Source organism: Chelmon rostratus, chromosome 4 (assembly GCF_017976325.1).
Source record: "Chelmon rostratus isolate fCheRos1 chromosome 4, fCheRos1.pri, whole genome shotgun sequence".
Taxonomy (NCBI): domain Eukaryota; kingdom Metazoa; phylum Chordata; class Actinopteri; order Chaetodontiformes; family Chaetodontidae; genus Chelmon; species Chelmon rostratus.
Genome location: NC_055661.1, coordinates 20698297 through 20725639, shown reverse-complemented (window position 1 = coordinate 20725639; position 27343 = coordinate 20698297). Strand labels below are relative to the sequence as shown.

The window sequence follows — 27343 nt, the reverse complement described above, 5'->3', positions numbered from 1 at the left end:
TTAGGTCTTTGCATTAGTGCCAACTTGACAGACTTGAGGAGCTCTGTTTCCAAAGCATGTCGTTACTCCTGACATGCTGAATCAATGCCCTTTCTCGCCTATTGACCCTGATTACTTCAAATGAGCCATACACAGACCTCTCTCCTCTCCCTCTACACTGGAGTGAATATGTGTATGTGTGTGTGTGTGTGTGTGTGTGTGTGTGTGTGTGTGTTAGTTCAGCCTGAGGAACCAGTTGGCCTTGCTGCTTCACAATACTTTGTGTTGGTAAGTTTGTTTCCACGCATGCCTGAGTTCCTTGGGTCAGTCTGAATGTCTGCATGTTGTTGCTGTTGGGTGTAAAACATTATGACTGCATTTCTAGAGATTTTAAATGTTTTTTATCATCTGAGGAATGACATGCTACTTTAAAGAATGAGAAAAGTTTTCTTAGCTCCTGAAAAGCCAACATTTTGCAGAGTTATATCTGTGTATGTCTGAGCCTCTGAGACATACAGTCATCTTTACGAGCTCCATATATCTTCACTACTGGTAGTTTTGGGTCCTGGTGGTTCAGAAACTGGACTCAGAGATTGTGGCCTCTAAATTGTCCAGACAGGCCAGAGTGTCAGAGACTCATACGGGTACAAACACATTAATATCAACGTCACTCGCCGCCCGCACCCAGTGCCCAGACAGCTCCAGTTTCAGGCGGCATTCAGAGGAAAAGCCGGGTCATGTGCTGAACCTCAGTTTTAATTAGCTAATGGCACTCCCTGTTTCATCTCCTCCATCTGAGCTGATTGCTCACAAAAGACTCCATTTACCCCTGAAAACACACGCCATCTTGGCATCAGCCCCTGTTCTATGTCTCAACATCTGCCGTGGGATTTTGCCAGTCTCCTCCAAAAATCAGTCTAGTAAAGCTGGTTTCACACCAGTGAAAAAAGAGGAAATTCCATGATCTACACTTTTTTCCAACAGGCCTCAACATCCAACTTTCCTTCAACAAGTGGTTTGACTGAGTGGGTCAGTGAGTGTGTGCGTTTTGGTGTTTGTCTGTGTATGTGTGCACATGTATATGTGTTTGGACAGGTTCCCATTAAGCAGCTAATGCTGGCTGTGTTTCATCATTGTGAAATGGGCAAGTGGCTCTCTGTCTCCCCTTTGGCTCTCTACCATATGAGAAACACTAAAGTATGTGAATCTACACTTTTGAGGAATTTTCTTCTGTTTTTCAATAATTTGTCAATTATATCACCTTAATGGCATAAATCCTGGGGAAAAAATTAAAAACTTCAATCACATATCAAAAATGCAGTTTTGTAAATTACCATAGGAATGCTGCATAATGAACACATGTTCATCTCCATGCATTATGAGATATAAACAATCATTAAGATCACCTTACTTTACTTACATAAAACTTGATAAGCATGCCTTATTAAATTTGTTATTTTCAGCCAGGTGCAAAAATAGACATCTAAATAAAGCTTTAAAGTTGCATCCAAGCCAAAATTGTCTTAATAACTTTACCTGTGCTTTTGTGACTTTCTAAAAACACTGCAGCTTTCCAAATGATTCTTACTTTGAAATCCTCCTGTAAAGACAATAGTGCAGCAAAACCACTGAATCAGGTTTTATGCCTTGACCCACTGACTGAGTCCTTAATCCCGAATCAATATAACCTCCTCTAATAACACTTAAAGTATACTATTGTTTTGTTAATACCATTTTGTTATTGTTGTTGTTACTACCAAAAAATGACCAAAAAAGATATGCCAAAGAAACCAAATAAAGAAGACAGGCCTGTGCTCCGGCCTTAAGTAACTCTGCCATATAAATGCTCTGTCCTTTCCACTCAAGGAGCTTCCATGGTTCAAGAGGATATTTTTTGACCTTCATAGTACAGTCGAATCTTCAGACAGTTCATATCTGCTGGGCCAGCGTCTGACAAAGCAGAACAATATCAAAGTCTGGGACCATGTCAGGGCTACTCTTGCCGGATATATTTTTAATATTTATGCAGACACGGGAAAAAAAATGTAATAAACTAAAACAACAAGTGAATTAGGCATGAAACACAACAGGATATTGCAGAGAGATTATGTTGTTTCCTTTTCACTGGTGTGCCTTTGGTGCTTGCCTGCCCTATACAACAGCCCAGGGCTGGCTTTAATTGGCAGGGAAAGGGAACCAACATGCTTTCTAAGAGGCAGCAAAACTTTTTAAGAGTCACAAACTCAGCCATCTACATATGGAAGGAACTGACTTTTTTAAAACGTTGAATTTCTTTAAATGTTAGCCAGGTACAGACTGTGACAGGCCCATGCATGGGTTGGGGTACGACTCGTGTGTTGTGATAATGACTTTTTCCTGCCAAGACACAGCATGAAGCAAGTACTGTGAAGATGTATAAGAAAGATATATATATATATATAGAGAGAGAGCAAGAGATAAAGCGAGAGAGAGAGACAGAGAGAGAGAGGAGAGAGATGTGTTATGTTTGGATGTGATGAGAGCCTGTTTCATGACTGACCACTGGAATCTGCCGCTGGAAAGATAATAAAGGGATTAGCTCTGGTTTTTCTACAGCATTTGGTCCTAAAACAGAATGTCTCATCCGCTTCCTCTATATGAATTGCTCAAATTCTTGAATGCCTTTGTCTATTGCATGAGCACAACAAACACAAGAGGCATCAGTGCTAGCGGCCAAAACAGCATACAAGCTCAGGCAAAAATAAGGATTTGGGATGGACACAGCTATAATACATGACCATGTATGCGCTTTCAAGTGCACAGCGACACTAGGTTTCTTACCAGTACATAGTGCTTACTTAAATCCGTATAGACTACATGCAAACACAAACACAGTTACAAATACACACAGAGAGCATGTTTATTTTCTCCGGCCCTCCAAGTTTATCTGCTGTACTCCCACATCAACATACATTCAATCCCTGCTGATTAGATGTGTTGATTCAAGCTTGAAAACGTTTCACAGTTCTGTTTATGTTATGTCAGAAAAGCAGGAGTGTTACAACCCGAAGTACTGTACGTTGAATCAATACTTCCTATTGTGAGAGTCAACAGAAACAATATCCCCATTTTCATATTGCAGCATGGCTGTGAATATGTGTGTTTGTGTGTGTGTGTGCTTGAAATAAGGGTGATCAGGAGGTTAAGGTGTATAGCAAAGTTTCACAGTGCCTCATGTCCACAGACAGAGTCCAGTTGCTCGTCGACACTGAGCCGAATTGTTCAAGTGTTCACATATGGTAAACATCTCCAAAAACATACATAAACACACACACACACCTTCACAGTGACATATTCATGCACACATCTATATACCGTACACACATCCTGTACTAACATTCACTCAGTGTCTGTTTGCTGGGTGTCACCCAAATGTGACTTCAGTCCCTGTTGGGCTTAAGATACATCCGCAAAAGTGCAACAATACCAACAATAGGGGGGAAAAAAACCCACACTTACTTAACCGAATTAACATCAAATTTATCGTTTACGCTGAGCCAGTGAAACAGAAACACTAATACCCAGGAATGACACAAAGCAGGGAGAACAGCATCAACAGCTGAGTATCTGTCTTTTTGGCTTCAATCAGCGTTCAGCTCAGATGCACAAACAAATATCAGAATCACTGAGAATCAACATGAATTACTTACTATCCAACTCCACAGAAAACTGCCATAAATTCTAAATTTCTATCAACAAACCATCACCTCAGCTAATTTTACAAGCCACTGTTATTTAGAAAAATTAACAAGACCTGGATTTTTTTTTTCTTTTAAGAAAAAAAGGGCTTTGAGATAAAACAGGTGCTGTAGCAATATTGCAGACTCAGTTTTTCAATAATTAGGATTTGGATGGGTTCCTGAACTTGAAGAGGACCACTTCTGACAGGGGCTTTGGGTGAAGCCGTGAATTGAGCAAGAGTAGAAAATGTTACCGACGATCCCTCTGTGGCTCCCTTCTCCAGACTACTACATTTCTCCTCATGTTTGGTTTGGATATGAAGCCAATTCACTTAATACTTGTGGGACAGCTAAACATTTAAAGCTCCCATTTAAAAGGATCAAGTGTAGGCATTGTTTGGTTATGTTAACCATATGTGTTGGCTTTTCATGATCTGAATCCCTTCTCAAAAAACGGAGTGCTCATGAAAATAAACATGGCTTCGCCCTACACAAATTGTAGACTAATTGTGTATTTGGACTAAATCATTCTTAAGGTTGGAGGGCTTTTTCCATTTGCTAGGGGACGCTGGGGAGTGACAGCTTGACATTGATTACTGTGTTGATTTGTGCAACTGGAGCCTTACCTGTAAAGAATACAACCACAAATCTATTTATACTGACAAGGTAGTGCTGCTTTTACAGCAGCTTACATCTTCAGTAGAAAAAAAAAAATTTTTTTTTACATGTTCCACTAAAAATATAGGAATTGCAATCATAACTGTTTCTCAACCAAAACAAAATAAAAGTTTATGTTGAAAAGCAATCAGCAGTGAAGCAAGTCCAGTCTTGTTTTCGGAAAAAAATACACATGCATGTTGTTGAGGAAAAAATCATCTGAGGAACCGTATTACTTGAGAAATATGTGCTTGTGTTAATTTAAACAAAGAAACATTTAACAGATGGTTGCAATTATAGGACAAACTACACTGATATTAAACCAATAAATAGAACTTAATACTTTAGTAAAAGGAAGATAGCTGACCATGAGAGGATTTTCTACAATATTGAATTTATGTGTTCTGTATATAACTGACCACTGGTGTCTGTTTTGGGGTCTGGCCAGTGTAGGGTGGATAATCTTGATTATGCTTGACTCACCATACACTTGTTAGGTTTCTCTCCGGAGTGGACTCTCATGTGAATGAGCAGCTTGTAGCGGGCGTTGAAGGGCTTGTAGCGGCGAATGCAGCCAGCCCAGAAACAGGTGAAGTCCTCACCTTTGCGCTGATCGATGTGGACCTTTTCAATGTGCCTCACAAGCTCCTCCTGCTGCTCATACGCAGCACTGCAGTCAATCCAGCGACACACCTGCTTATCGGCCAGTGCTCCTCCTCCAACTTCTTCCTGCTCTGTGGCTTTGTGAGACCCAGGAGGGCCTCCGGAAGTCGGTTTGAGTCCCAGGGAAGAGGTTGGTGCCGTTTGCTGGCTCTGGTGGTGCAGCAGGCCCCCCGGACTGGGCCCCACGTAATGGTGCAGGTGGTAGGGTGGAGGCATAGCGGGGCGAGATGGGTGGTGAGGGTGACGAAGATGACCACTACGACCACTCAAATGATGGTGATGATAGTGGTGCTGAAAGAGTTCATCTTCACTTGGAGAAAAATCATCCAGGGGCTCCTGTTTGAGGGTAGCCCCTGATCTTTGGGCCCCATCGAGGAGAGCCCCAGCTTCAGGCCCCGAATGCAGGATCCCAGACATCAGGCCCCCACTCATCAGTAACCCCAGCCCGTCTGAGCCTCCTCCTCCTCCCACACCTCCCCCAGCTGTTCCTCCAGCTCCACGCCCCTGCAGCATGGAGCCCTGCTCCTCGCACAGACCCTGGCTCTGCCCCTGGCCCTCTGGCTCCACTGATGACACTGAAGAGGACGAGGAGGAGGAGGAAAGGGACAGCAGGCAGGTAGCAGGTGAGGACAGTTGACAGCTCTCCTGTAGCGTGGCCTGCTGGGGGCTGCCGTGAGGTGGGGGCCCCTGTGTGGCTTCCCCTGAGCAGGAGTTAGAGGGTGGGGATGTAGAAGAGGAGGAGGAAGAGGAGGAGAAGCCGGCACTGCTGGCGTGGCTGGGCGAGAGGTTAGTGCGGAACCCGTTGACGCAGGCAACCATCGACATCTGGGAGGAGGAGCAGATGATAGCGGTGATATTGATCTCCTCAGACGCAGCGACAGTAGCTGACGGGGAACTCGTGGCAGCAACGCTGCCAGCAGCGGCGGTGGACTGTGAGTCCAGGGACGGGCAGCGTCTCTTCAGACTGCTAGCACTGAGCAGCCGCGCTGAATGACGGGAGCCAGTTGGGGACAAAGTAAGTGGGGAGGAGCCATCTTCATTATTAAACGGTTGCACTGCATCCCCTGACACAGCACTACCTACACCGCTCACCGTGCATACGCCAGCACCGTTGTTGCTAACATGCGGTGCTCCAATCTCGTCCCTTGTCACCCCCAAAACTTGGCCTGCCCTACAGTTCTGAAACCCGCCCTGAGACGTACGATGGACCCTGGACCCTGTGTTGGAGATCTTGAAGCCCATTGAGCTCTCCTGTTTGATTGAGTAAGGGAGAGTGGAGTGAGCCCCGTTGGCACTGCCACAGCCCAGGCCGGGTGAGGCCCCAGACAGGGTCCTTTGGAAGGCAGAGGAGGATCTGTAAGAAGAAAAAAAACAGAGAGAGGAATATGAGCGCTATTAGCTCACAGGCTGATGACAGATACTGGCTGGTTGATCCTTCCCACCAGCAGAACTGTCAGAGTTTAGCCTTCTGCTTACCCCTCCTCCTCCAATCATTCTCTCAGTTTACATAAAAATCATGTCTCTTATTCATCAGAAGGGACCTTATGGAACAAACATTAACATTGTGTAGGCCATGTTAAGGATTGACATAAGATGATGTTGGACAGCAGGTAGAATCCACTGCTGGTGATCCAAAGTGTTTTTAATGAATAAATGAAACAGGATCTTCTGTTAGTGAGAGGATATGAATGGGCATTTATGACTAAGAATAGAGAAAGGGGGAGGGATGGATGGCTACTGAGACTGAGAGGCCACTGGCTAGTGTGTCCATCTGACAGGCTTTGATGACACAAAGGGGTTAAACCCAACCCAACATTGGGGATAAATAGGGAGTCACCTGTTTTGGTGGCATAATTGCAGCCTATGAAGGGTCACCGTTTACAATACTGTGTATTATGGTGGGAATCTTTGCCCTTCTGAATGGGGAACCCAGGTCAGATTTCTCCATGCGTTGCTGTGATCTCCTACATAATCATTCCTGTCAGTTGGCTCATTATGGATTTTGTCCAAAGCCCCTGAGTGATGTGAGAAGAGCTCTCTTTTCTGTGGGCTGTCTCATGAAGGAATCGTCTTTGTCTCTTCCCCTGAGCACACTGGGGGAAAAACAGAGCTAACGCTAGCTAGGATTGGAGAGAGCCACTGGCAGACTGTCGTCGTTGTTGTTAATAAAGACTTGATCCCCCTCTCTTTTTCTATTCAGAAGCACCATTTCCTGTTTGGCTGTAGTGAAAATATTGAGAGACAATATGAGAGGAGTGAATGTCTGTCCAGAAGCACTTTTGGTTGGATGACTGAGGATAGAGGGAAAGAACGGAGGAGGGGGAAGAAAGAGGGCAAACCCCACAACAGACAACTTCACTGGAAATTCTTTCAGACTTGACCAACAGTAGTCAAAGGATTGCACAACAGAAGAATTGCATTAGTTTAACATAAATGTTGTACTTTGGACCCCTTCAGTGATTTTCATGAGACTGGATAAAGCTTTCCAGCTACATATGTGTGCATCTGATTCACAATCGCAAAGAAAATGAAAAACACATTGTACCTGCAAATTGTTAGTAATACTATACCAAACAGGAAACATTCAAAACTGGAACAGGAACAAAACTGTTTTAAAGCTGCATTGACAGTGACAGTTTACCTGGTGTCTTGGTGAGGGCCGTCCTGCAGAAGAAGGTCGGGTGTAGGTCTGTCACAGTGGAGGCTCTGGGTATAAACCCCCCCTACATGACCCCCCACCAGCAGCGGCAGGCTCTGCCCACATCGCATCAGGGAACCCTCAGCATCACTCAGCTCAGCGTCTACATCTTTTTCTGAGCAGTACGCACCATTCACTGAAAGAAGACCAAGAGAAATATCACTGAACTGGCTAAATCCTTGACATGTGAAGATATTTGAGTGTGTTTTAGTTAGCAGAGCAGTGACCCAATGTCACTCCCAAATTAAAAACTGGCGAGGCAGATTGGAGCAACTGATCTACTGACTGCCCTGGAAGAATAATCAGTTTATAGTAGGATCCATGCCAGCAGTGACATGTTGAAATCCTATTAGATTATGAACACTCTTTTGAGGAAAAACTGTTGGCTGCCACAACTGTAGTGTCTTGTGATATATGGAGAACTCTTTGGCGAAGTCCAATTGTGACGGTAAGAATCACACCATAGAGATTTATTGACAAATATTATTGCTGGAGTAATTGAGGAAATGTATTCCAAAAGGGGATGCGTCTATTTTGGAAAAATAAACTAACCTAAATCAATGTGTCCGGAAGATCCAGTTAGTAGTGTAATGGTTTTATCCATAAATAATTGAAATTACCGTACATATTGTCCCTTTAAGTTTACCATCAGTTTTTCTTATGTTATGCAATCAATACTTTTGTGAAAATGGCAACGTCATTAATTGATTGAATTGTTGGTCATTTTATAATAATTTATCTAATTAAAGAAGTAATCAATTTTGGAAAAGAAAAGTGTGGTGTAAGTACACAGTGATTAACAGTGCTAAGTGTGTAGAACAGGTGGTTCAGATTCTTGAAGATGTTTTACCACTCATTCAAAAGACCAGTGATTGAAGGTTTTATGTCTATCGATGCAAGCGAATGGAGGAATCATTTATAACAAATGAATGTTTCATATCTACAAATGACCTGTGGGGAAAATGCATGGGAAAATAAATGTGTTACTAAACTAAATTTTGCTATTTCTTCATCAGTATTTATTTATACTTTTTATAAACTACAGCTTTATTCCTCAGACACAAGCCAGACATAACTAGACATATTTTTAAGATTTTTATTTTTAGCATAATTTTTGTCATCATCTAGCATAAATATCTGGTATGAAATAAAGGGTTTATGAATGTGGCCAAAAACATAAGAAAAATAGGAAAGAGAGAGATGGAAGTGAACAAAGGGAGGGCTTCGGTGTATGAGGAAATATTTGTGAAGGGTAAACCGATATCCTCACACACTCTTGTGTAGGCGGCCACGCGTCCCCTGTTCCAACTTTCCTAACTCAATTTCTCAAATTCAATTTTCTCCTAACAATGTTATTGACAATTTTATCACACACGATGAGCTATCATTAATAAAGTCACTCAAACAGCCTGTATGTGAGAGAAAACATAAAAAGTCACTGGAACCGACAAAAATGAACTAAATGTGAAAATAGTGACAGAAATATTGAGCCAAACTAAGGATTTGGGCTAGATGAAAAAAGAAAAAAGACTGACAAAGGAGAAAGATATTACAACATGAGTAACATATGGAGGGGGAGAGTAAACAGTAGAGGAAAGGAGGGGAGGAAGTGTTTTGGAATTTGGGAAAAAGGTTACAAGGATGAACAAAAGATAAGAGTAAACAAGGGAACTTTGTGAGCCATGTTATCCTCACTTTGAGGAACATCTTTTAACATATCCCTCCTACGGCTGATCTATCCTTAGTCTCCTCTGCATTTGTCTTGTCATGGGTCACAGCGGAAACACAAAGAACTGGAGAAAAGGCCGAGCGAGCAATGCAAATGGCCAAGTATCACCAGGGGACCTAAGGCACAACGCTGGTTTCACTCAAAGCAGTTAACAGAAGGCAAGATGTCTTTTAGCTCTGGTCTGTTTTCAAGCAATACAAATCGGTCTGTTTACCAAATTCTGGACTGTTCTGTCTTTTTTGTTTGACTTCTTTTTTTTTCTGCTTGTTGGCCAAGCATATACAACTGTGTTTCTGTATGAAAGTTTCAAGGCCCGCTGATCTGAAGCCAAGTGTTTCCCTGCCTCAAGTCAGGATTAATTAAATCAGGATGGCCAGAAGTGACATGAGTCAGAATGGAGATGACTAACATCATCAGAGGTCTTTTAATTTGGTCTCGACTGTCCATATGCATGCACACAACACAAACAACAGAATGAAAGCATTGTCATCGTAAGGCACTTGATGGACTGGCAGTTGGTCAGTGAGGCCTTTACTGGATGCACATGCTCTCTCTCACACACATATATCATACCACTACCACCGTATAAAACAGATCCATATCAGGCAACCCAATAAATGTAACCCCAATTATAAGACAATGCTCTTCCAGAGCTTGTTGCTCTGTTCCACAATACAGAATGGATGTTAGCCAGGAAAAGTCCACCACGTAAATGAATTAGACACAGAGAGAAGACCCAGAACACTGATTACCTGTCTGCAAAGTATTTTACCAAAACATACTGATAATACCACCAATGATTTCCAGCATGATTTTCTTAGTTATAAAACTTTAAGGAGTCTTCACTGCCAGAAACCACTGAGAGGAGGTTGCACTGAGCTTGGTTTTAAATGTATTTTGCTAAACACTAAACCTGATTTTAGGACTGGCTATTGAACCTGAATACTTTTTGGGCACCAGTGTTTAAATGTGTCTGTAGAACCAAGGTGAGGTAAGGAACCAAATGACAGTGATTTTGTGTGGTGGTGGGTGAAGTTGTGCAATCTACCAGCCACAGTGGCAGTTAAATAAAAGCAGCATAACAGAGCAATTTGTGACATTCCACAATGCAGATTGAATCGCGAGTGAGCTTGTTTCACATAGATTCTTCAATGAGGAGACACAGAAAAATAATGTGGCAGTACACTGAAGGGCCCAAGAAATCTGCAGGAAAAACCTCCCAGGAGGAGACAAAGGCCAAAGAGTTCACAGTTTGTGTTTGTGTGAGTCTACTATGTGTGTTTATGAGAAAGAGAGAGAATAAAATATCCCATTGCTTGAACGTTATTATTTTTCACATGCAGTTACAAACTGCCGGTTAAAATAAGACAGTGACTAGTAAAAGAAATTGGGTAGATTTTGGAATCCGCCATGCATGGCAGGTTGGCAAAAAAGTTAATTTCAAACCCTGTGCAGAACCAATCGGATCCATAATCTTGTTAGCTTACAATTTCCAGTTTTAGACCATTTTTGATCTTGTACGGCTTCTTGTGTTCAGACAAAATAACATTTGTGAACTCATTTCACTCGTCCAATGTTTAAAAAAGGTTTTGTAGAAAACATTTCTCAAACATGGTATTGATAAAAGCCAGGTATCTTGTTGGCACTGGTATCAAAAAATTTCAAATAATACCCAAACCTATCTGGCATCATCACTAAAGCTGTTAGTAAACATGTCAAATGCGTGGGTAAGTTAAGTAATGTTGGCTCAGTAGACTATCTTTACATAGATATTTATCTTTAAATAAATTAAGAGCAAGAGCAAATGAAAGAAGCAACATTATTCATTTCTGGGTTTTCAAAGTAGCTCTCGCTGCCATGTCACCCCCATTGGAAGATGTTTTATTCTTGTTGTGTTCTTTTCTAGGAAATTACAAATATATCTGGATTGTTTTTTTTTTACCTCCTGTGAGCATCTGACTTTTGCACATGTTTCAATTGCATCTAGGAGTTTACATGACGATTTGTAGCAGAATTATCAACCAGTCTGGATAAAGACAATGAGTGCCATTGAAAGCCTTTTTGCATGGCTTTAATTTACTTGTTAAATACAAACAGGCAGTAGTGCTTCCAAAAGGGGCTGAAAAAAGACCCACTTGTGTCTGTGTCGTGAGGAGTGTTGCATCACATTGCGAAAGCTCAAGTGGACTAAACTATCTCCATCCTAGAGACACCTTGTGAGTGTCTCTGGGACATTAAAACATTAAAGTCAGAGTGTTAAATGAGTGTTAAAGGTCTTGATCTCCCTGCTGCAGAAAGGTAGCGCACCACCGATTAAGTGCTTTGCTACACTAACTGAATCAGTCATGCTCAGGTTGGGGAAACATGCTCGTCAACATATGGGGACTTGGACGGGACCCAGCAGTAAATTCAGTTTATATTGAATGTGCCATGGTAATTCAGCGTTGAACATTTCATTGCATGTTAGAGGCTAGCTTGATCAGGAGGTGAGAGCATCGGGCCCTGAGGTGAAATGTAAAACCATTCAGCAGCAGTGACAAGAGGGGTGAGAGGGAGATGGTCAGAAATAGAGAGAGTGTATGCATCTGTGTGTCTGTTTATGCTAATGAATGAGTTAGTGACAGAGAGAGAGAGAGAGAGAGAGAGAGATGTGACCATTCTTCTTTTAAATGTGCAGAGTTCATGGGTGGTCTGTTGTGCTAGGCAGCTGTGTGTTCATCATACTTTACATTCCTTTGGCTCTGGATTTGAATTTTTCCGTGTTAGTGTTCTGGGGAAAACTGGAGTTGCAAAAAAATCTCTCTGTGTAATCTACCGATATAATCAACAAACAAAAAGTCAAGGTACCTTGTGGTTTTTGACCACTAGTAACCCTATGGAGCAATGTTCTTAGGAGCGGGTCCTTGTTTTGTTAGTATCACACACATGCATAACTTTGCGGGCCACACAATATGCGTTCCTACCACCAGTTTCATGCAATTCAACCGAATAGTTGTTGTCAGTACCATACATGCAAGATGCCTGCAAAGAAGAATAGGTAGATTGCTATCAAGTAAACAAGATTTAATGATACACGTGTTAGAAAAATGTAGGAAGCGCATTCACCATGTTTGTTAGACCTCAAGGATTCACTGGTTAGAAACAATGAATGTAAATATGACTTTTGTTTATTCACATGAAAAGTCCACAGGGAACCTTTAAATTCATCTCAATCTGTAGGCACAGTAGTGGAAAAAAATCATTTACAGTTCATCCCTGCCGATCATGTATTGAAAAAGATTTCAGTATTGTTCCCTAGTATAGTGAGCACCTGAGAACAAGCAGAGTGGGATGCTCTGATACACAGTTGCAAGCATTCAGGCACAATTAGGAGTGACGGTGTAAGGGCGTGAGATCAAGGATGCAGGGGCAGAAAGAGAGACAGAAAAAGAAAGAGGTAGGACAATGCCAAATGCACCAGAGGCAAATGCTGTGTTCAGTACAGAGACCATGTACAGATGTGCTGGCTCGTCCACACAAAGAGCCACTGATGTCAGCATTGCCAACTAAAGACACAGGCACAAATAAGGACTGTATTGTTATCTGCCTCTTAAAACACCACGCTAAAAAAATCACTTTTGGAACAAGGACTCTGGGCAAAAACAACCCCTGTTGATAACATAGTGTCTAATAATACTCTGTTACATCTAAAGTGGTATCTTCCGTTCCACAAATGTCATCACATGGTATCTATTCACTGACTCTGCCTTCTCTCCTCTGCTGTATAATTAAAGAGGCACGTTCCTTTCAGTGAGCATCACTGCAGGATGACGGTAAACTGAGGAGCTCAGTGAGAAGAGAAGAAGAAAAATTAAAGGTACAGTATGCCAATTCATATGCTCCATTGCACATTAATACAAAAATTAATGCTTCCTACAAGAGTGTCATTATAAAGGGATAAACATGGTTACTCGAGAACTTGTTTTGGGACATGTATGATTATTTTTTGGCTGAGGTTGGGGAGGGAAACAAGGTTCCAATCACCCTGCAATACGCCTGCTCTGATGTCATCCATTTGTAATGCTTCCTTCTTGTCAAAATCCTTTGGGAACAGTGCGTACAAAGCCATACAACTCAGATGCATCATGATCATGAGTGGAAAGTGCTTTCTAATCCTTTTCCTGCTGATGAATGCAACCTCTGTGGCCATGGAGGCTGAGAAATAAGACAATAGACAGGAACAATGAATAAACGCAGACTCGATAATTCTGATAATTAGGGCGCAACTCACTCTTTAGTGGAGGGTTGCGGTCATTGTGACGGTGATTACATTGATTGTTGAACACGCTTCACATACTGGATGAATTTCACACTGGGGATCATGGCCAGTTAGGGTGCGCTGTAATTGTACACCTATACAGGCTGCCTCAGGGGCTGATGATCAGAGTCATGTTCAAGTTCAGCAGTGTTGTGCCTTGGCTAAAAACTCTCCCCTGACCTCAGTGACTAATAAATGACTAATAAAGCAAAGCAGACACATGTCTCCAATCCACCAGAACTTAACCCCTCTGAAACAACATAGCTATTATCCCAACGTACCCAGTTATGACTGCACTACCATACAAAGCATTCCGGCCTATACAGTACTAAAAAGATCAAACCACATCATCACATAGTTGAAAGTCTATGTTGCTGTCTCCCTCAATGAATCTCTCTCCTTCTCGCAAGTCTCTGGAATCATTTCTCCACAGACAATACCAATCCTCCATCTGATCAGCAGATGGTCTGGACAGCATTATTAAGTGTAATTGGTGGTAATCTGGGGCGATTTTTTATGTCGGTGACACTTCATTTTCTATAATTCTCGCCTCTCCCTTTTAAGTCACCTAAGCGTTGTGTTAAGTGCCAGAGTGAGACTGTGCTTGTGCCAGCGTTTAATGTGTTCAAGTCTTCAGAGACAAGCAGGCCTCAATGAAAAGCAGATGTGCAGATGGATAGATGGTTTAAGGAGAGGAAAGAGGAAGAGAAGCGATCAGAGGTGTACTATACTTAAAGCTGGAGGAGGTTGTTGGTGGGGGGAGGTGTTGGAGAGGGAAAGGGGATGTCAGGAGTGTGATGCAAACATCTGAACCCAAGGTATAACAAGCTGCCAAAACCACAAGACAGATGCCTCTGGAAATCCAATGTGACATCTCAAATGGCCCCACTTTGGCTCCATAAATCATAACATTCAGCCCTTAAACAGTTAATAATGATAATTTTATTCCTGTCAGCCCCAACACCCCCACCTGCCATCGTTCCCTCTCACGCCTTTCAACATGAGACAGGTCAACAGATACAAGTGTGCGAAAGCAGGCAGCAGGACTTGTAGAGGGATGCTCAGGTTGTGAGTCTTGTCCGGTGCAGATGTTGTGTATTAGGGTCCAAAGCCTTTCCCGACCTCTCTGAATCTCATAACTCATGTCTATATTTGTGTCTGCAGCATAGGCCCGGAACTTATTTGTTTGCTTAGTAATAGATGTATGATTGAAAAACCTGGGGGCACAAGTAAATGAAAAATAACAATGTCTACGGAGAAAGATCCTCTTAGAGCAGGTGCAGAGCAAGGGAAGTGGAAAAACTCTATTAAATTACAGTTGGAGCACAGAAATGTCAGTGTTTTCGTAGCAGGATTGCCAGTACCAGCAGACATGAGAACTTTCATGAGGATAAAATCAATTTGTTCTAGCTGATTTTAGCCACTCTCAACCAGGTATCTTTGTTTCTCCCTGTTTTCTCATGGTCAGTTTGGTTGAACAATAACCTCAGATTAGCTGCTTGAAAGCTGAATACAAAAGAGAAGCAGAGGGACTCATGTGGCTCCGGAGGTATCCAGCTGCAAGGGGCACAGCAGAAAAATACCTTAGGTCAACTCCAAAAGAGTAATAACATTAAAGAAATCATTAGTGTATATAACAACTGAAAAACAGCTATGAGCCCTGTCATCCAAGCAAACCTCTTTGCGGATACATCTGGTTGTTTATACTAAGTGGCTACAAAGTTTTAAGTCATACTAATGAATTCAATGGTCGATAAATGATTATCTCTTCTGCGTTTTAGAGAAGAGGGCACATGTTGTGGGAAGCAGGCATCCTCGTAATACCAGACTCTTCAAATGGAGCAGTGCTAACCGCAGTCATGAACACAAACAAATAGTTGGCAGCCAACAACACTACCATCCCTAGCCCCATCAATTTACCCCACCCACCCCATCCCAGTGCCAGGCTCGGTGCCCGCCGAGTTCCAAAGACCAACCATTTTACCACATGGCTTAAAGAGAGCTGAGCACTGTAAGTCAAAACCAAACCGAAAATGTTGTGGGATTATTATGTGACTCCACACACACACACACACACACACACACACACACACACACACACACACACACACACACACACACACACACACACACACACACACACACACACACACACACACACTCGCTCTCACACAATGTACATACACACCCACCCTAAAGAGAACACACTCAAACTGAACTTTACCAGAGGATGATCCTGAATGACTGTGGTCGTTCCTGGTCATTCCCCACAGCCTCCGACTAACTATTACAGCCAATTACTTTCTCTGCTGTCCTCCTTGATTAACATAATTAAAACTTTACACTTGTGCATGTCACCACCTGGTGGTGGCACCTTGTCACTGGTCGTGCCATCCTCCTCCGCAGCAATGGAAGAAAGACTAAAATGACCTGCAATGACCTAATATAGTTTCAGTAAGCCATAGGTCACATAATATTCTATTTGAATTTTAAAGCATTTCAGTCTGGCATCTAAAGCAGCTCATTATCAGCTTTGCTGTATGTGATTTAATGACAAAATGCCATAATAGGACATCGGATCCCAGTCTTCCAATTCAGTCACCTAGCTGATCTAGGATATTGTTCTAGACATTGTGTCCATTTAGTTAAAAACTGGTTTAAATGTGCAATGGTTGTAAACACTGGAGACATATAAAAGACCTACATTAAGTAAATAGTTCATTAAAATTACCTCGGTTAAAGTTATGCCTATGATACCACTCTGCAATAAACCCTCCTAACTTCATGAAGGTTATAATTTTCAGTTATTGTTCAAACTGTTGAAACTTAATGGTCATTTTGAAGGATGTAGTTTTTAGTGCTGTTGAATTGTATTAGATTACTGTATATTGAGAGACCTCCCTAATATTTAGTTTACCCTCATTGTTCAGTAGTTTTAGCTGGGTGAACCTAATAAACTGGCCACTGAGTGTATATTCTTAGGGACAGACATGTAATTTGGACAATTGTACATTGTTTGCACAATTATACATAAATAAATCCCCATTTTGCTATTCTGTAACAAATTAATAGAAAAAATGCACATCACAGCAGTCCCAGTTCTTTTACATTTGCTATTCTAAACTCTCGGTGTAAGAAAGACTTTAAATAATTATCTGATGCTCAGGAAATGATATGCTTACATTTCCAACAGCTACTATAACTACAGCTACAACAAGACGGTCAGAAACAACAGAACTGAGTAATTAACATAAGAAACAATAACCACATGATGCTATCTGAACAGAAAAGACCAGACCACAGCATATAAAAACCTAGATGTAATCACCGGGAAATCCAAGGAAAAGGCCTTGTAGTACTCAAAGACACTGCACACTGACCTCTGGGAAGGGCAGTGAAAAACAAAATTACCACAGCAGTGATTGATTATCACAAAAATAAGCATATCTTTAAGTCAAACTCTTTCAGAGCATTTGTTAATATAACAAAAATGTGCATATTCAACAAACCACTTTAAAGCCACTAGTAGCCACAACTCTATCCTGACAATCACTATCATAACAAGAATTTGCCCACAAATCTGTACACTGCCAGGATTAATCACAGACAATCACAAGTTTTACAAGGAGTGCTCAGCCAAACCACATCCTATAATTTGACTCAAAAGCCACATAATTGTAAAGCGAACCAGTGCACCAAGCATCAGTCAGGCCCATGGACTGACTTGATAGATCGGCAGACTGACAAGACGTGATGCTCTTGGCCGGCAGACGTGACAGGGACGTCTGGCTTAGTGACAGACACCTTTATAGGACTGGTGAGCAACATGGCTCCGGAGCCAGGTCAACAGTGCTGAAACCTCGGCATGGACTCAGGAGGTGCTTCAAAGCCAGACAAGAGGCTGCTCTGTTTTGAGAGGCGGCAGTAAATACTGGCAGAGTAATGTAGAGGCCCAGAGGAGTAGCACTCGACGTACCACACCCTCAGAGAAAGTGTTAAAGGTGAGACTGGTCTTCTCAGACTCAAGTTATTTCCCGCAACATCGAAACAGAACTAGTGTCATAAAGTACTTACAAACATTTTAAATCAGTGTTAATTTGAAAGGTTTTCGATATGTTACTTTGGGTTTCTATGTTTTTGTCTGTGTGTGTGTTCGCTCATGAGAATAACCATTGTATATAAATGTGCTGTAAAAAATAAACATGGCGATTTAGTGCAGAAGCTGCATTTTCCCCTTTCTGAACAATAAGCCTCAGTATGTCCATGTGCCCACTCAGGACCAAATCAAAACACAGCAGACGTCCCTCTGAAACTGTAGTGAAATCAGATCCATTCGTCAAACATCAGCATTGCCCTCTATTTGTCAAAGTTACTATAATAGCACAATAAATCTGTACGGTTGAGAACGACCGGGTTAGGAAAACAACTTTAGTCAAATAGAGATCATTTGTAATGGAGGCTTTATTCTGATGTTGAGCTATATATGTGACATAACAACAAAACTGACTCATGACAGCAGATTTACTTTTCTCATTTTTCCATTTAAAAAAACTGCTGATGACAGAAGGAAATGCCATAGGTTAAACAACTGTTTGGAAAACATTCAGTTTCTTCATATCATGACAGCAAAAATCTGTTTTTAAATATTGGGAAGTGTATCTTCTGTATATTCAATTTATAACTTAATCTGTAAAAGCCAAAATTGATGATAAATGCTAGAGTTTAGTTTCTTATTATATGCATATTTTAGCTTTAAGATTGCAATTTGGTTTATTATGATGATTCTTTTATTATTTGCAAGAATTGTTTATTTGTATGTTGGGATATCATCCTTATACTCCAGAAATTGTGTATGTTAAGACTTGTATTTTTAGACAACTAGTTTGATTAATTTGGTTTAGCCGTTGCATGTCCAGTGGTTAGATAACTAATTTTTCTGGAAGGGCAGAATGTGATCAAGTTGTTAAGAATGTGACCAGCTAAGTTAAGGCTAACATGCTGATGTTTAGGTACAATTATTACCATGTTCACCTTCTTCGTTTGGCATGCTAGCATGCTAACATTTGTTAATTAGCACTACACGTAGTAGAGTTGAGGCCAAGGGGAATGTCATTAGTTTTACAGATATTTGGCAATAAACCTAACTTTAAGACAAATTGAAATTTTGATCTGAAAAGTTAAGTGATCACCAAAGCTATTACAATTCATCAAGAAATTATCAAGAAATTTAACTGAAAAATGTGAACATCATGGCAGTGCTCGAGGAAAAGTGATCAGGATACGTGGAGTTGGAACCACGAACGTCTGCACTAAATATGCTGTGTTACTGTAGCTCCCGTTAATAAGGCATTGTTAGCCTAGCTCATCCTTCATTTTGGTCCGAGAGGCTGTCGCTACAAAACTCTGAGTACTCCTTCAGTCCTCCTCAGCCGGCACCCAATATTTACAAGCAATCCCAAATCTGTGAGAGAATTCGATTGAACACAGATGGCAGGAAATTCCTCGGAAATGACAGTGGCCAAGCTCAACCACAGAACATGAGAGTATCTCCATGTAGCAGACACATCGAGGCCCATCTGACAGATATTCTCTCTTCTTCTCGCCCAGCACCGCCTCCTGCCATCGATTACAGTTTGACGAGAGGACATTTATATGACTTCTGTAAAACAAGTGATCAATTTGCAGCAATTACTGTATATTTTTAATGGTTTAGAGGCAGCAGTGGGGGAGAAATAAATGAATAGTTAGGAAAACGTCTGGAGGAAAATTCCCTTGATGGTCGGTGGTCCAACTGAGAGGTTGAATTTAAGTTGGTAATTAGATCACATTTGAATGGAGCAACATTTGAAAATGATTATTTTGTTACCTACACACAGTGCACATAACCTTCTGTTATTCTCAGAGGGGATGCTAGTTGTTTAAAACAAGGGCCAAACCAGATGTTTTGTGAACCAAAAGAGGAATCCAATTTCACTTCCTACTTCTTTGTTACTTTTTGTTGTTTTAGCGCAGGAAGAATAATGGAATGTTACTTTGTGAAAAGGATATGTTCAAAGCATGCATAGTAATTGCTTTGGCTTTTGAAGTTTCCGGTAAAAGTTGAGGCCAGTGCTTGTCCAGTGTCCACAATGAACATAAGCTACTCAGAAAGATTAGGGGTTAACTCACCCCCAAAATGGAGCTCTTTGAGGAAAATGAGTTCTTCAAAATCCCACAATTTGCTTTGACAGCAGAGGCACAGAGGGGAAGCTTTTATTTTGATTTGATTATTGATGTTGTTTCATGTCACCGGTTTCTAAACTCATTCACTCATTTCAGCACACAAGGTAAGCTGATCTACTCAAACATAGGGGACTAAATCCTTCTGCGTATCCTCAACGAATGTTTTCTTACACACAGGGCACTTGACACAGGAAAAAGTACACTATAGCAATGTCCGACTATGTGAGAGAATTCAACTGCGGTGTAAACATTATCTGATGATGGTGCAGTTTGATGTGACACATGAAGTGTGATGACTTTACTTGTTGACAGCATGCTTTTCTTCAAAGAAGTTATGTTGAAGTGAGCAGGATCAAGACTATGTTGTTAAATGTTAAAATCATGTGTGTGTGTGTACTTTTGACACAGTTAGCAAAATGTTTAATATTCTGTAACAGCTCAAACCAACAGAGAGGAACTGTGCAAAAGATTTGCTATTGCACAGCAGTCAACATCTGCCACCAAAGGGCAGTAACTTGGCAGAAAAATGACCATAACTCGGGTTAGAGAGGGACCTCCTCCTTGACTCAGAGGGCACCACAGTATTTGGGGTTTTCATAGATATATAGAACAAATAAGAGAGAGCCCAAATGAGCAAACCTGTGTTGAGTTTCAAACCACACATACCTAAGGAAGTCAGCAATACCATTCTTTTATTGTGTGGGGAGTCCTCATTCACCAAAGGCTTTGGAACAGAAGACGCCCCCCACCACCCCACAGACACACAGACAGACACACACACAGAGTAGGTAACTTGAGATGGACAGTCCACCAGACATTATATATCACTCCACATCAAACAGAGCTCCATAATGCTGTGGTGACGAGGGACTACAGTTCACAGTCATACAGCTTGTAGTTCACTGTTTGAGCAGTGATGGCATGACTCCTTCACCCCCGCAGTTACTGGACGAAGGCACAGTGGGGCCTGTAAAAGCCCAAAATGGTACCAAATGACACCTATGGAAACACATTCAATCTTGTGCGGTGGGAGGTCAATACTCTGCTATTTACACAGACAGCAGCGCTGTGTGCTGGAACGGACAGGGCCACCATCAAAGAGCTTTATGAGCAAATATATTCACACCACGCAAGCATTTTAAATGTCCAGGCATTAAAGCTCTCCTGTGTTTTCCCTTCTCTTGTTTAATGGCTGTAATAAGATTCCTTTTATTATGATTTCTGCTCTTGTAGCGTCCCTTCAATACGTGAGTCAGCCAATGGTTTGACTGTGGGTCAGGCCCAGCACCGTCAGTAACATCACAAAAACTGAGAACAGTACATATACAGGGATTAGTACAATTGTAGTATGATGTACAGCAGGCATGTCCAAACTATTCCATAAAGGGCCGCGTGGCTGCAGGTTTTTGTTCCGACCAATCAAGAGGTTACCTAATGATCAGCTGAAGACTGAGATCAGCTGATTAAATGAGTCCAGCCTGGTGTGCTCCTCCTTGGTTGGAGTTTGGCCTGATGTATAGTATGATCTATACTTAACTTTGTACATACTAATTTAGTTTTCAAAATGTTTTTTATATGACATGTACTTATATGTGATACATGTAGGTTTTGTATATATGCACAGTATATACAAAACATGTGGTACATAATACAAAACTAGCCAAGCTACACGAAGTCCCTATTAAAGAGACCACAATAATGCAGGAAAAAAATAAACATACATTCAATTCTTGATAGGGACCATAGTTGCATGCCATTCTCCCACTCTCGCTCCTCATCTGCTGTCATCTCTCTGCTATCCACCGTTGAATAAAGTCAGAATAAAAGAAACAGCAAATACCAAGTAAACAAGAATGGCTCTGAGTTGATTATCCATCAACCAGAGTGTGATAAACCAAAAGGAAAAAGTGAAGGTTGTAACTTGATAGATTTTTGGATGGGTTTGTGGTGAGAAGGAGCCTAATCAGACGATAACGAGCACAAATAAAGAAATCATTCTTCATCATCATCTTGGCCTCTGCCATATGTGTTGTTTGGCTGCTCTTGGCCAGAGAGTGTTAGGGTTGAATAAAGAGGGAACCTCGAAGGGCTCTGGCCTGTACCATGTGTCAAGCCTTTCACATAACCTGGCATTCATTGTGAAGCTCTTTTACGAACCATAAAAAATATTCATTTCGCCCCTGACCTGTTTTCCAATATAGTCTCCAAACCCATAAAAGGGTTTGCTTTCCATTTATTTTTATTTGAAGAACTTTGAAATGCAAATGTTTGTTTCCCTGCACGTAAAAATTGAGAGAAGCCATCTTAAAAGAGAAATTTGATGTGAAATATGAATTCTAGCCATTTTACATCATCCCTAACATAAACATGCGGGTTCTCAGTGCAAGTCTTTTTGTGCTGTTAAATGAGTGTACTTTGGCAGGCTGTAATGTACATATACTGATGCTTTGCCTCTCTCGCTGGACTCCTTCATGGCTCAGAGCTCTTGAGGCTTGTAGAAGACTGGCATCTTTACAGTGGCCTAGATTGGCCATATTTTCTTGTCAAATGACAGGCCTGGCCCTGTAAAAGTGGGCGCTGTGGTAAGCTGTGCATTTACATTTACAGCTAAAGCTATCAAGGACATGGCTAACAAGTCCTGTTGAATTGCGGTTTTAGGGGCTAAATATTTCTTTAACTGCAGCTTTTTCTATCCATAAAATGAAAGTACATCCTTGCTAAACTTCATTTTTTGAAATTCATTCTATTCGGTTTATATTTTCTGTTAAACATTTTCTTCTAGGTGGAATAAAAATCAGCATTCTTCAGGACAATGATAACTGTGTTATTGTAAAAATTGTTGAAGATTTATTTTTCCCAGTGTATTAAATCATTCTCAAAAATCTATAAAATGAATTAAAAAAACACATACTGGCAAGTTATGCTGGACATCAGTACTACACTGCCATTTATGTCCAATCAGATATGAGTACCAAGGCAATCACAGCACAGATGCATAGAAATGACTCAAAAATCAGTCTTCACTAACAGTAACTGCAGAAACCATACATACATTTGTTCGCATTTCATAATATATTCTGCATCAATGTCACTTTAAATACGTATAACATACTTTGAACATTCAACATTACAATACAGGCATGTTGACTGAAAACATGTTGGAAGAGGCGTACCAACTGTTCTATGTACTAGTCCAACTCTGCCTGTCCTTGGCAAGAGGCCTGACTGCACGGTGTTTGTTTGAAGCCCAAAGTGGTCAGACAATGTGGCTAGGCCCACATTAAAGGTGTAACAGTGTATGGGAGGACGAGGGTCGTGCCCGATGACTGTCGGCGGTACTGTTGTGATCAGGTGGAATGGGAAATGTGCTTCGCAGTAAAACCAAAGAGCTTTTTTGGAAATATGGGAAGTGAGAGGGGCTGCGGGTGATTAAGAACAGCACACCAATGAAAAATTTGAAACTAGACAAAAAAAAAAAACTTAGTTGTCAGGAGACACTGTGATGATGTGACTTTGTTAAACCATCATCTTAATCGCAAAACCATTCATTTCAAGCCACACAGTCAAAATCTTGGCTGTTTGGTTTGTGGCTATCAGTGTGAATTGGTACTTGCTGGTTCTGGTGATTTGTACTCACAGTAAAATGTAAATCAAGATGAAGGCTACTGCTGTGTTTCTCTGAACTTGTGGCTGTTTTTTTTTTCTCGATCTAACGATATTCTGAGAAATCCTGCCTAGAACTCAAAATTTCTGTTCTGATTGAATTAAGAAGAGCCTAACCAACTCTCTACAGCATAACTGTGGACGTTACTAATATCTTGTGGAGGTTTATGACTCTTTTTGCTGAACTTAAGGCCTAGTATGCCTTGCTGGGCAAACCATGCCACTCAAAGATTTGAACAACACCTCTGAGGAATATGTCATTATGGCTGAAGTGCATGAATTGTTGGACCAGCAAAAAGACTTAAACAGAACTGTGCTTGAGCAACAGGAAAAAAAAACTTGTGTACAGACCATAATTGACTGTTCTAACAGAACGATTGATGATCTGTCAAAGCAAGTCTATGATCTCAAGCTGAGTCTAGAAATGACTCCAAAGGAATTTGATGATTTTAAAATGTCATGTAAAACTTGGTCCAAGAACTGCAGTGAAACAGATTTGGACATACTTTGCAAAAGTTTCATCTTAATCCTGGACAAGACAGACTATCTGGAGGGACAGTCAGGATGCAGTAATGTTGCTGTAGATGGCATTAAAGAGTCTGGGAAAGAAAAGGTGTCTGAATCTGAAGAACAACCGAGAGAACTGTTCAGTGAAAAACTATAACTTCATCATTTGAAAATAGAGCTGGATTAGGCTCCAAGCCATTGTGGTCAGTTTTTTGCGGTTGAAGGACAAACTTGCTGTTCTGGATAAAGCTAAAAATTCGAAGGGTTAAGGCATCTTTATCAACAAGGCCTTCCCTGAAGCCAAATGGCAAAGAAGGAAAAAACTGCTCCCAGCGGTGAATGCAGCTAAAAATAAGAGGCGACATTGAATATCTGAGATATGAAAAATTTATGTCTATCTACCTACCCAAAGCCCACCACAACAAAAGTAGTCCAACGCACAGAATTTGGCTCATTAGTCTCCAGCAATAGGCATTTATGAAGTACTTTGACTGTATAGCGTCTAAAGCAGCCTGGGAAGGAACCAGGTGAATCTGCCAAGCTCATGTTTAAGTTTTACCCCTCTAGTGTTTAACATTAAATCGAGTGGGGCAGGGTGACGTCTGAATTAAGTGCAGAGCAACCTGGAGCCTGGAGCGGAGGGAACAAACAGCACTGAGCGAAAGGAGCAGAATTCTCACTGCTCCACTCCGCTCACATACTCTGAGCAGATTTTTAAGACGTCTGATCCCTCTACAATTGCTGACTCTTACAATTTTGATGTTGACCCAGCCCTTTTTTTTTTCATCATTCGATGCACCTAACCTCTGTAGTTTTTAATAACGTGTGTTTCTGTGCTTACTAATATATTCACGACTTTTCATTATAAGTTGTTCCAGCCACTATGACAGATTCATTCATTATTTCACTCTATCTATCTATCTATCTATCTATCTATCTATCTATCTATCTATCTATCTATCTATCTATCTATCTCCACTCAAACAGGATTTTTGTTACTGCTTTATCAGAAACATGATTTACAGAGGGCTTTAAATTACCTTAATACAGTTCGGCTCGCCGCATATGATAGAGTGGATCTGGAGGTGGAGTGTCTCTGCTCATTCATAGTAATATGACTTTAAAGATGATCTCTCACTAAAGTCAGATAGGGTGGTGAGGCGGTGGTGTTATTTATTGCCGTCATGACCTTATTGTCAAAGATTGTACTGTACTGTACCAAAGAGGATAAACTGTTACATTTTAGGAGATTTCAATATAAGCCGCTTTAAAATAAATTAGATACCCTTACTGGAGAGTTTTGCAATACTCTTTTTTCTAGTTAGCATTCCCTCTTATTCATAAGTCTACATGAATTTTAAAAAATCCAGAAACTTTAATTGATAACATTAACTAAGTCTTTGAGCAAAGGAATGGAATCTGGGGTCTCTTGTATTTACACTTGTCAGATCATTTCCCCACATTCCAGTGCTCTTCATTCAAGGTTAAAGAGCTAAACATACCAAGAAAATAATACACAAAAGCATTATGAGCAAGTCAAATATTTCTAAATTGAAAGTATTTCATGAAATGATCTATGAGGAAAATAATGCTGATTTTGCATATCAAAATGTCATGAAAGTTGTTAGCTTTAGTTTCAATGAATGTTTTCCAATTGGCAGACATACAGTCGACAGTCGAAAATCCTTGGTTTACAGTTGATTTACTGAAGCTGTTAAGGAAAAAGAATAAACTGTACAGAAAATATGTCTCAAATCCTACTCCTCTTACCCATGGTGTTTATAAATCTTGTAGAAATAAATATGTTAATTCCATTAGATGTGCAAAAAAGAAGTATTTCAGTGAAAAATTTAAGAGGTGTTCAAAAGATATTAAAGCCACGTGGAAAGTAATAAATCCGTTCCAAAGAGAAAAGACTACCTCAGAGCAAACGTCAGTCTTTTTAGATGGAGAAAACTATTATTAACATATTTATCTGATATAGCTCAAAAGTTTAATACATTTTTTGTTGATACTGATACTTAGCTAGGTTTCTCCTTGTAGTGGTAATCCACTTGATTTCATTTTTGTTGATGTGAGTGTGAGCTGGAGAAAGTGACTGGGTTAGCAGAAAAATATACAAATCTATTGGTATAATAAGAAGAGTTAGTCATTGTCACCACAAACCATCATCTTAGTCTTTATTGGAGTCTAATTTATCCCTATCTTTAATACTGTAATATAGATTGGGTGAGTCAAAATTTTCATCTTCATGAAATGTGTTGTTAGGACTACAACTCAAAGTCACATCAGATTTACAAGTACCAAACTAAAGAATGGCTTTTCCCACCTGGCAAAAAGCTCTTCCTCTATAAAATGCTACAAATGATGCCTAAAAGACTATTTAACTGCTGTTTTATAACTGCTTTTCCCAATGTTTAATGTCCATGTGTCCATGTTTTATTTGTGTCACTTCTAGTGGCATGTGTTATGCATGCGCATGGGGGAATTCTGGGGCTCTGTAAATTTAAGAGTGTGCTCTGGACCTACTTTATATGAAAAGTGTCATGAGATAACTTTTGTTGTGATGTGGCGCTGTATAAATATAATTGAACTGAATAATACTGCTATTATTCAGGAGTCAAAACAAGTGTATATCAATATCCCCCTCACCAACACACGCATACACACACACCTGTGTGAGGAGTCACACGTGCGTGTACGAGCATCTGCGCTATACTAATCACACATACACACAGACATCACATTTTCTGCTTTTATATTTTTTTCATTATATACATTTTGTAATTTGTATGTTGTCATAATTTTTTCTGTATGTTAATTCTGTGTTGCCTAACTTTGTAAACTTTGTAAACTTATAACTATTTATTATTCAGGTGGCAGCTTCAAATAAGCCCAGATTTCTGCCCTTTCCTGCACTGTGTGTTATTTGTAATCTTTGTAATTTTCATCAGTGTAAAAAATGCTTACAGGAAGAAGTGTTTTTTTGCTTTGTTCGTATACCATTATGGAAAATACCACAGGTTTTCACAACGCAGTAACAATGCTAAACCTTGATTTATATAGTTATTTTCCAACTAAGACAATAAAACACTGTCCCTGAAAGATATAATAAAGGATAAAACAACAAAACCCTCTTAATTCAGTGCAGTACTTCTGGGCTTTTGCTAGTTTAACATGTCTTGCATCATTATACCAACAAATCCTGA

The 27343-nt window shown here is 40.6% G+C and overlaps 1 protein-coding gene across 1 annotated transcript in view; it reads right to left on the bottom strand.

The window, feature by feature from the left end:
• The window catches only part of LOC121605454 (zinc finger protein GLIS1), a 75551-nt gene that overhangs the window by 31371 nt on the left and 16837 nt on the right, over positions 1-27343 (bottom strand). The window contains exons 2-3 of the mRNA XM_041935365.1: positions 7660-7852; positions 4839-6372 (exon numbers count right to left, since the gene is read on the bottom strand). Of these exons, the coding sequence (XP_041791299.1) occupies positions 4839-6372; positions 7660-7852 (1727 nt within the window). The remainder of the gene's footprint in view (positions 1-4838; positions 6373-7659; positions 7853-27343) is intronic.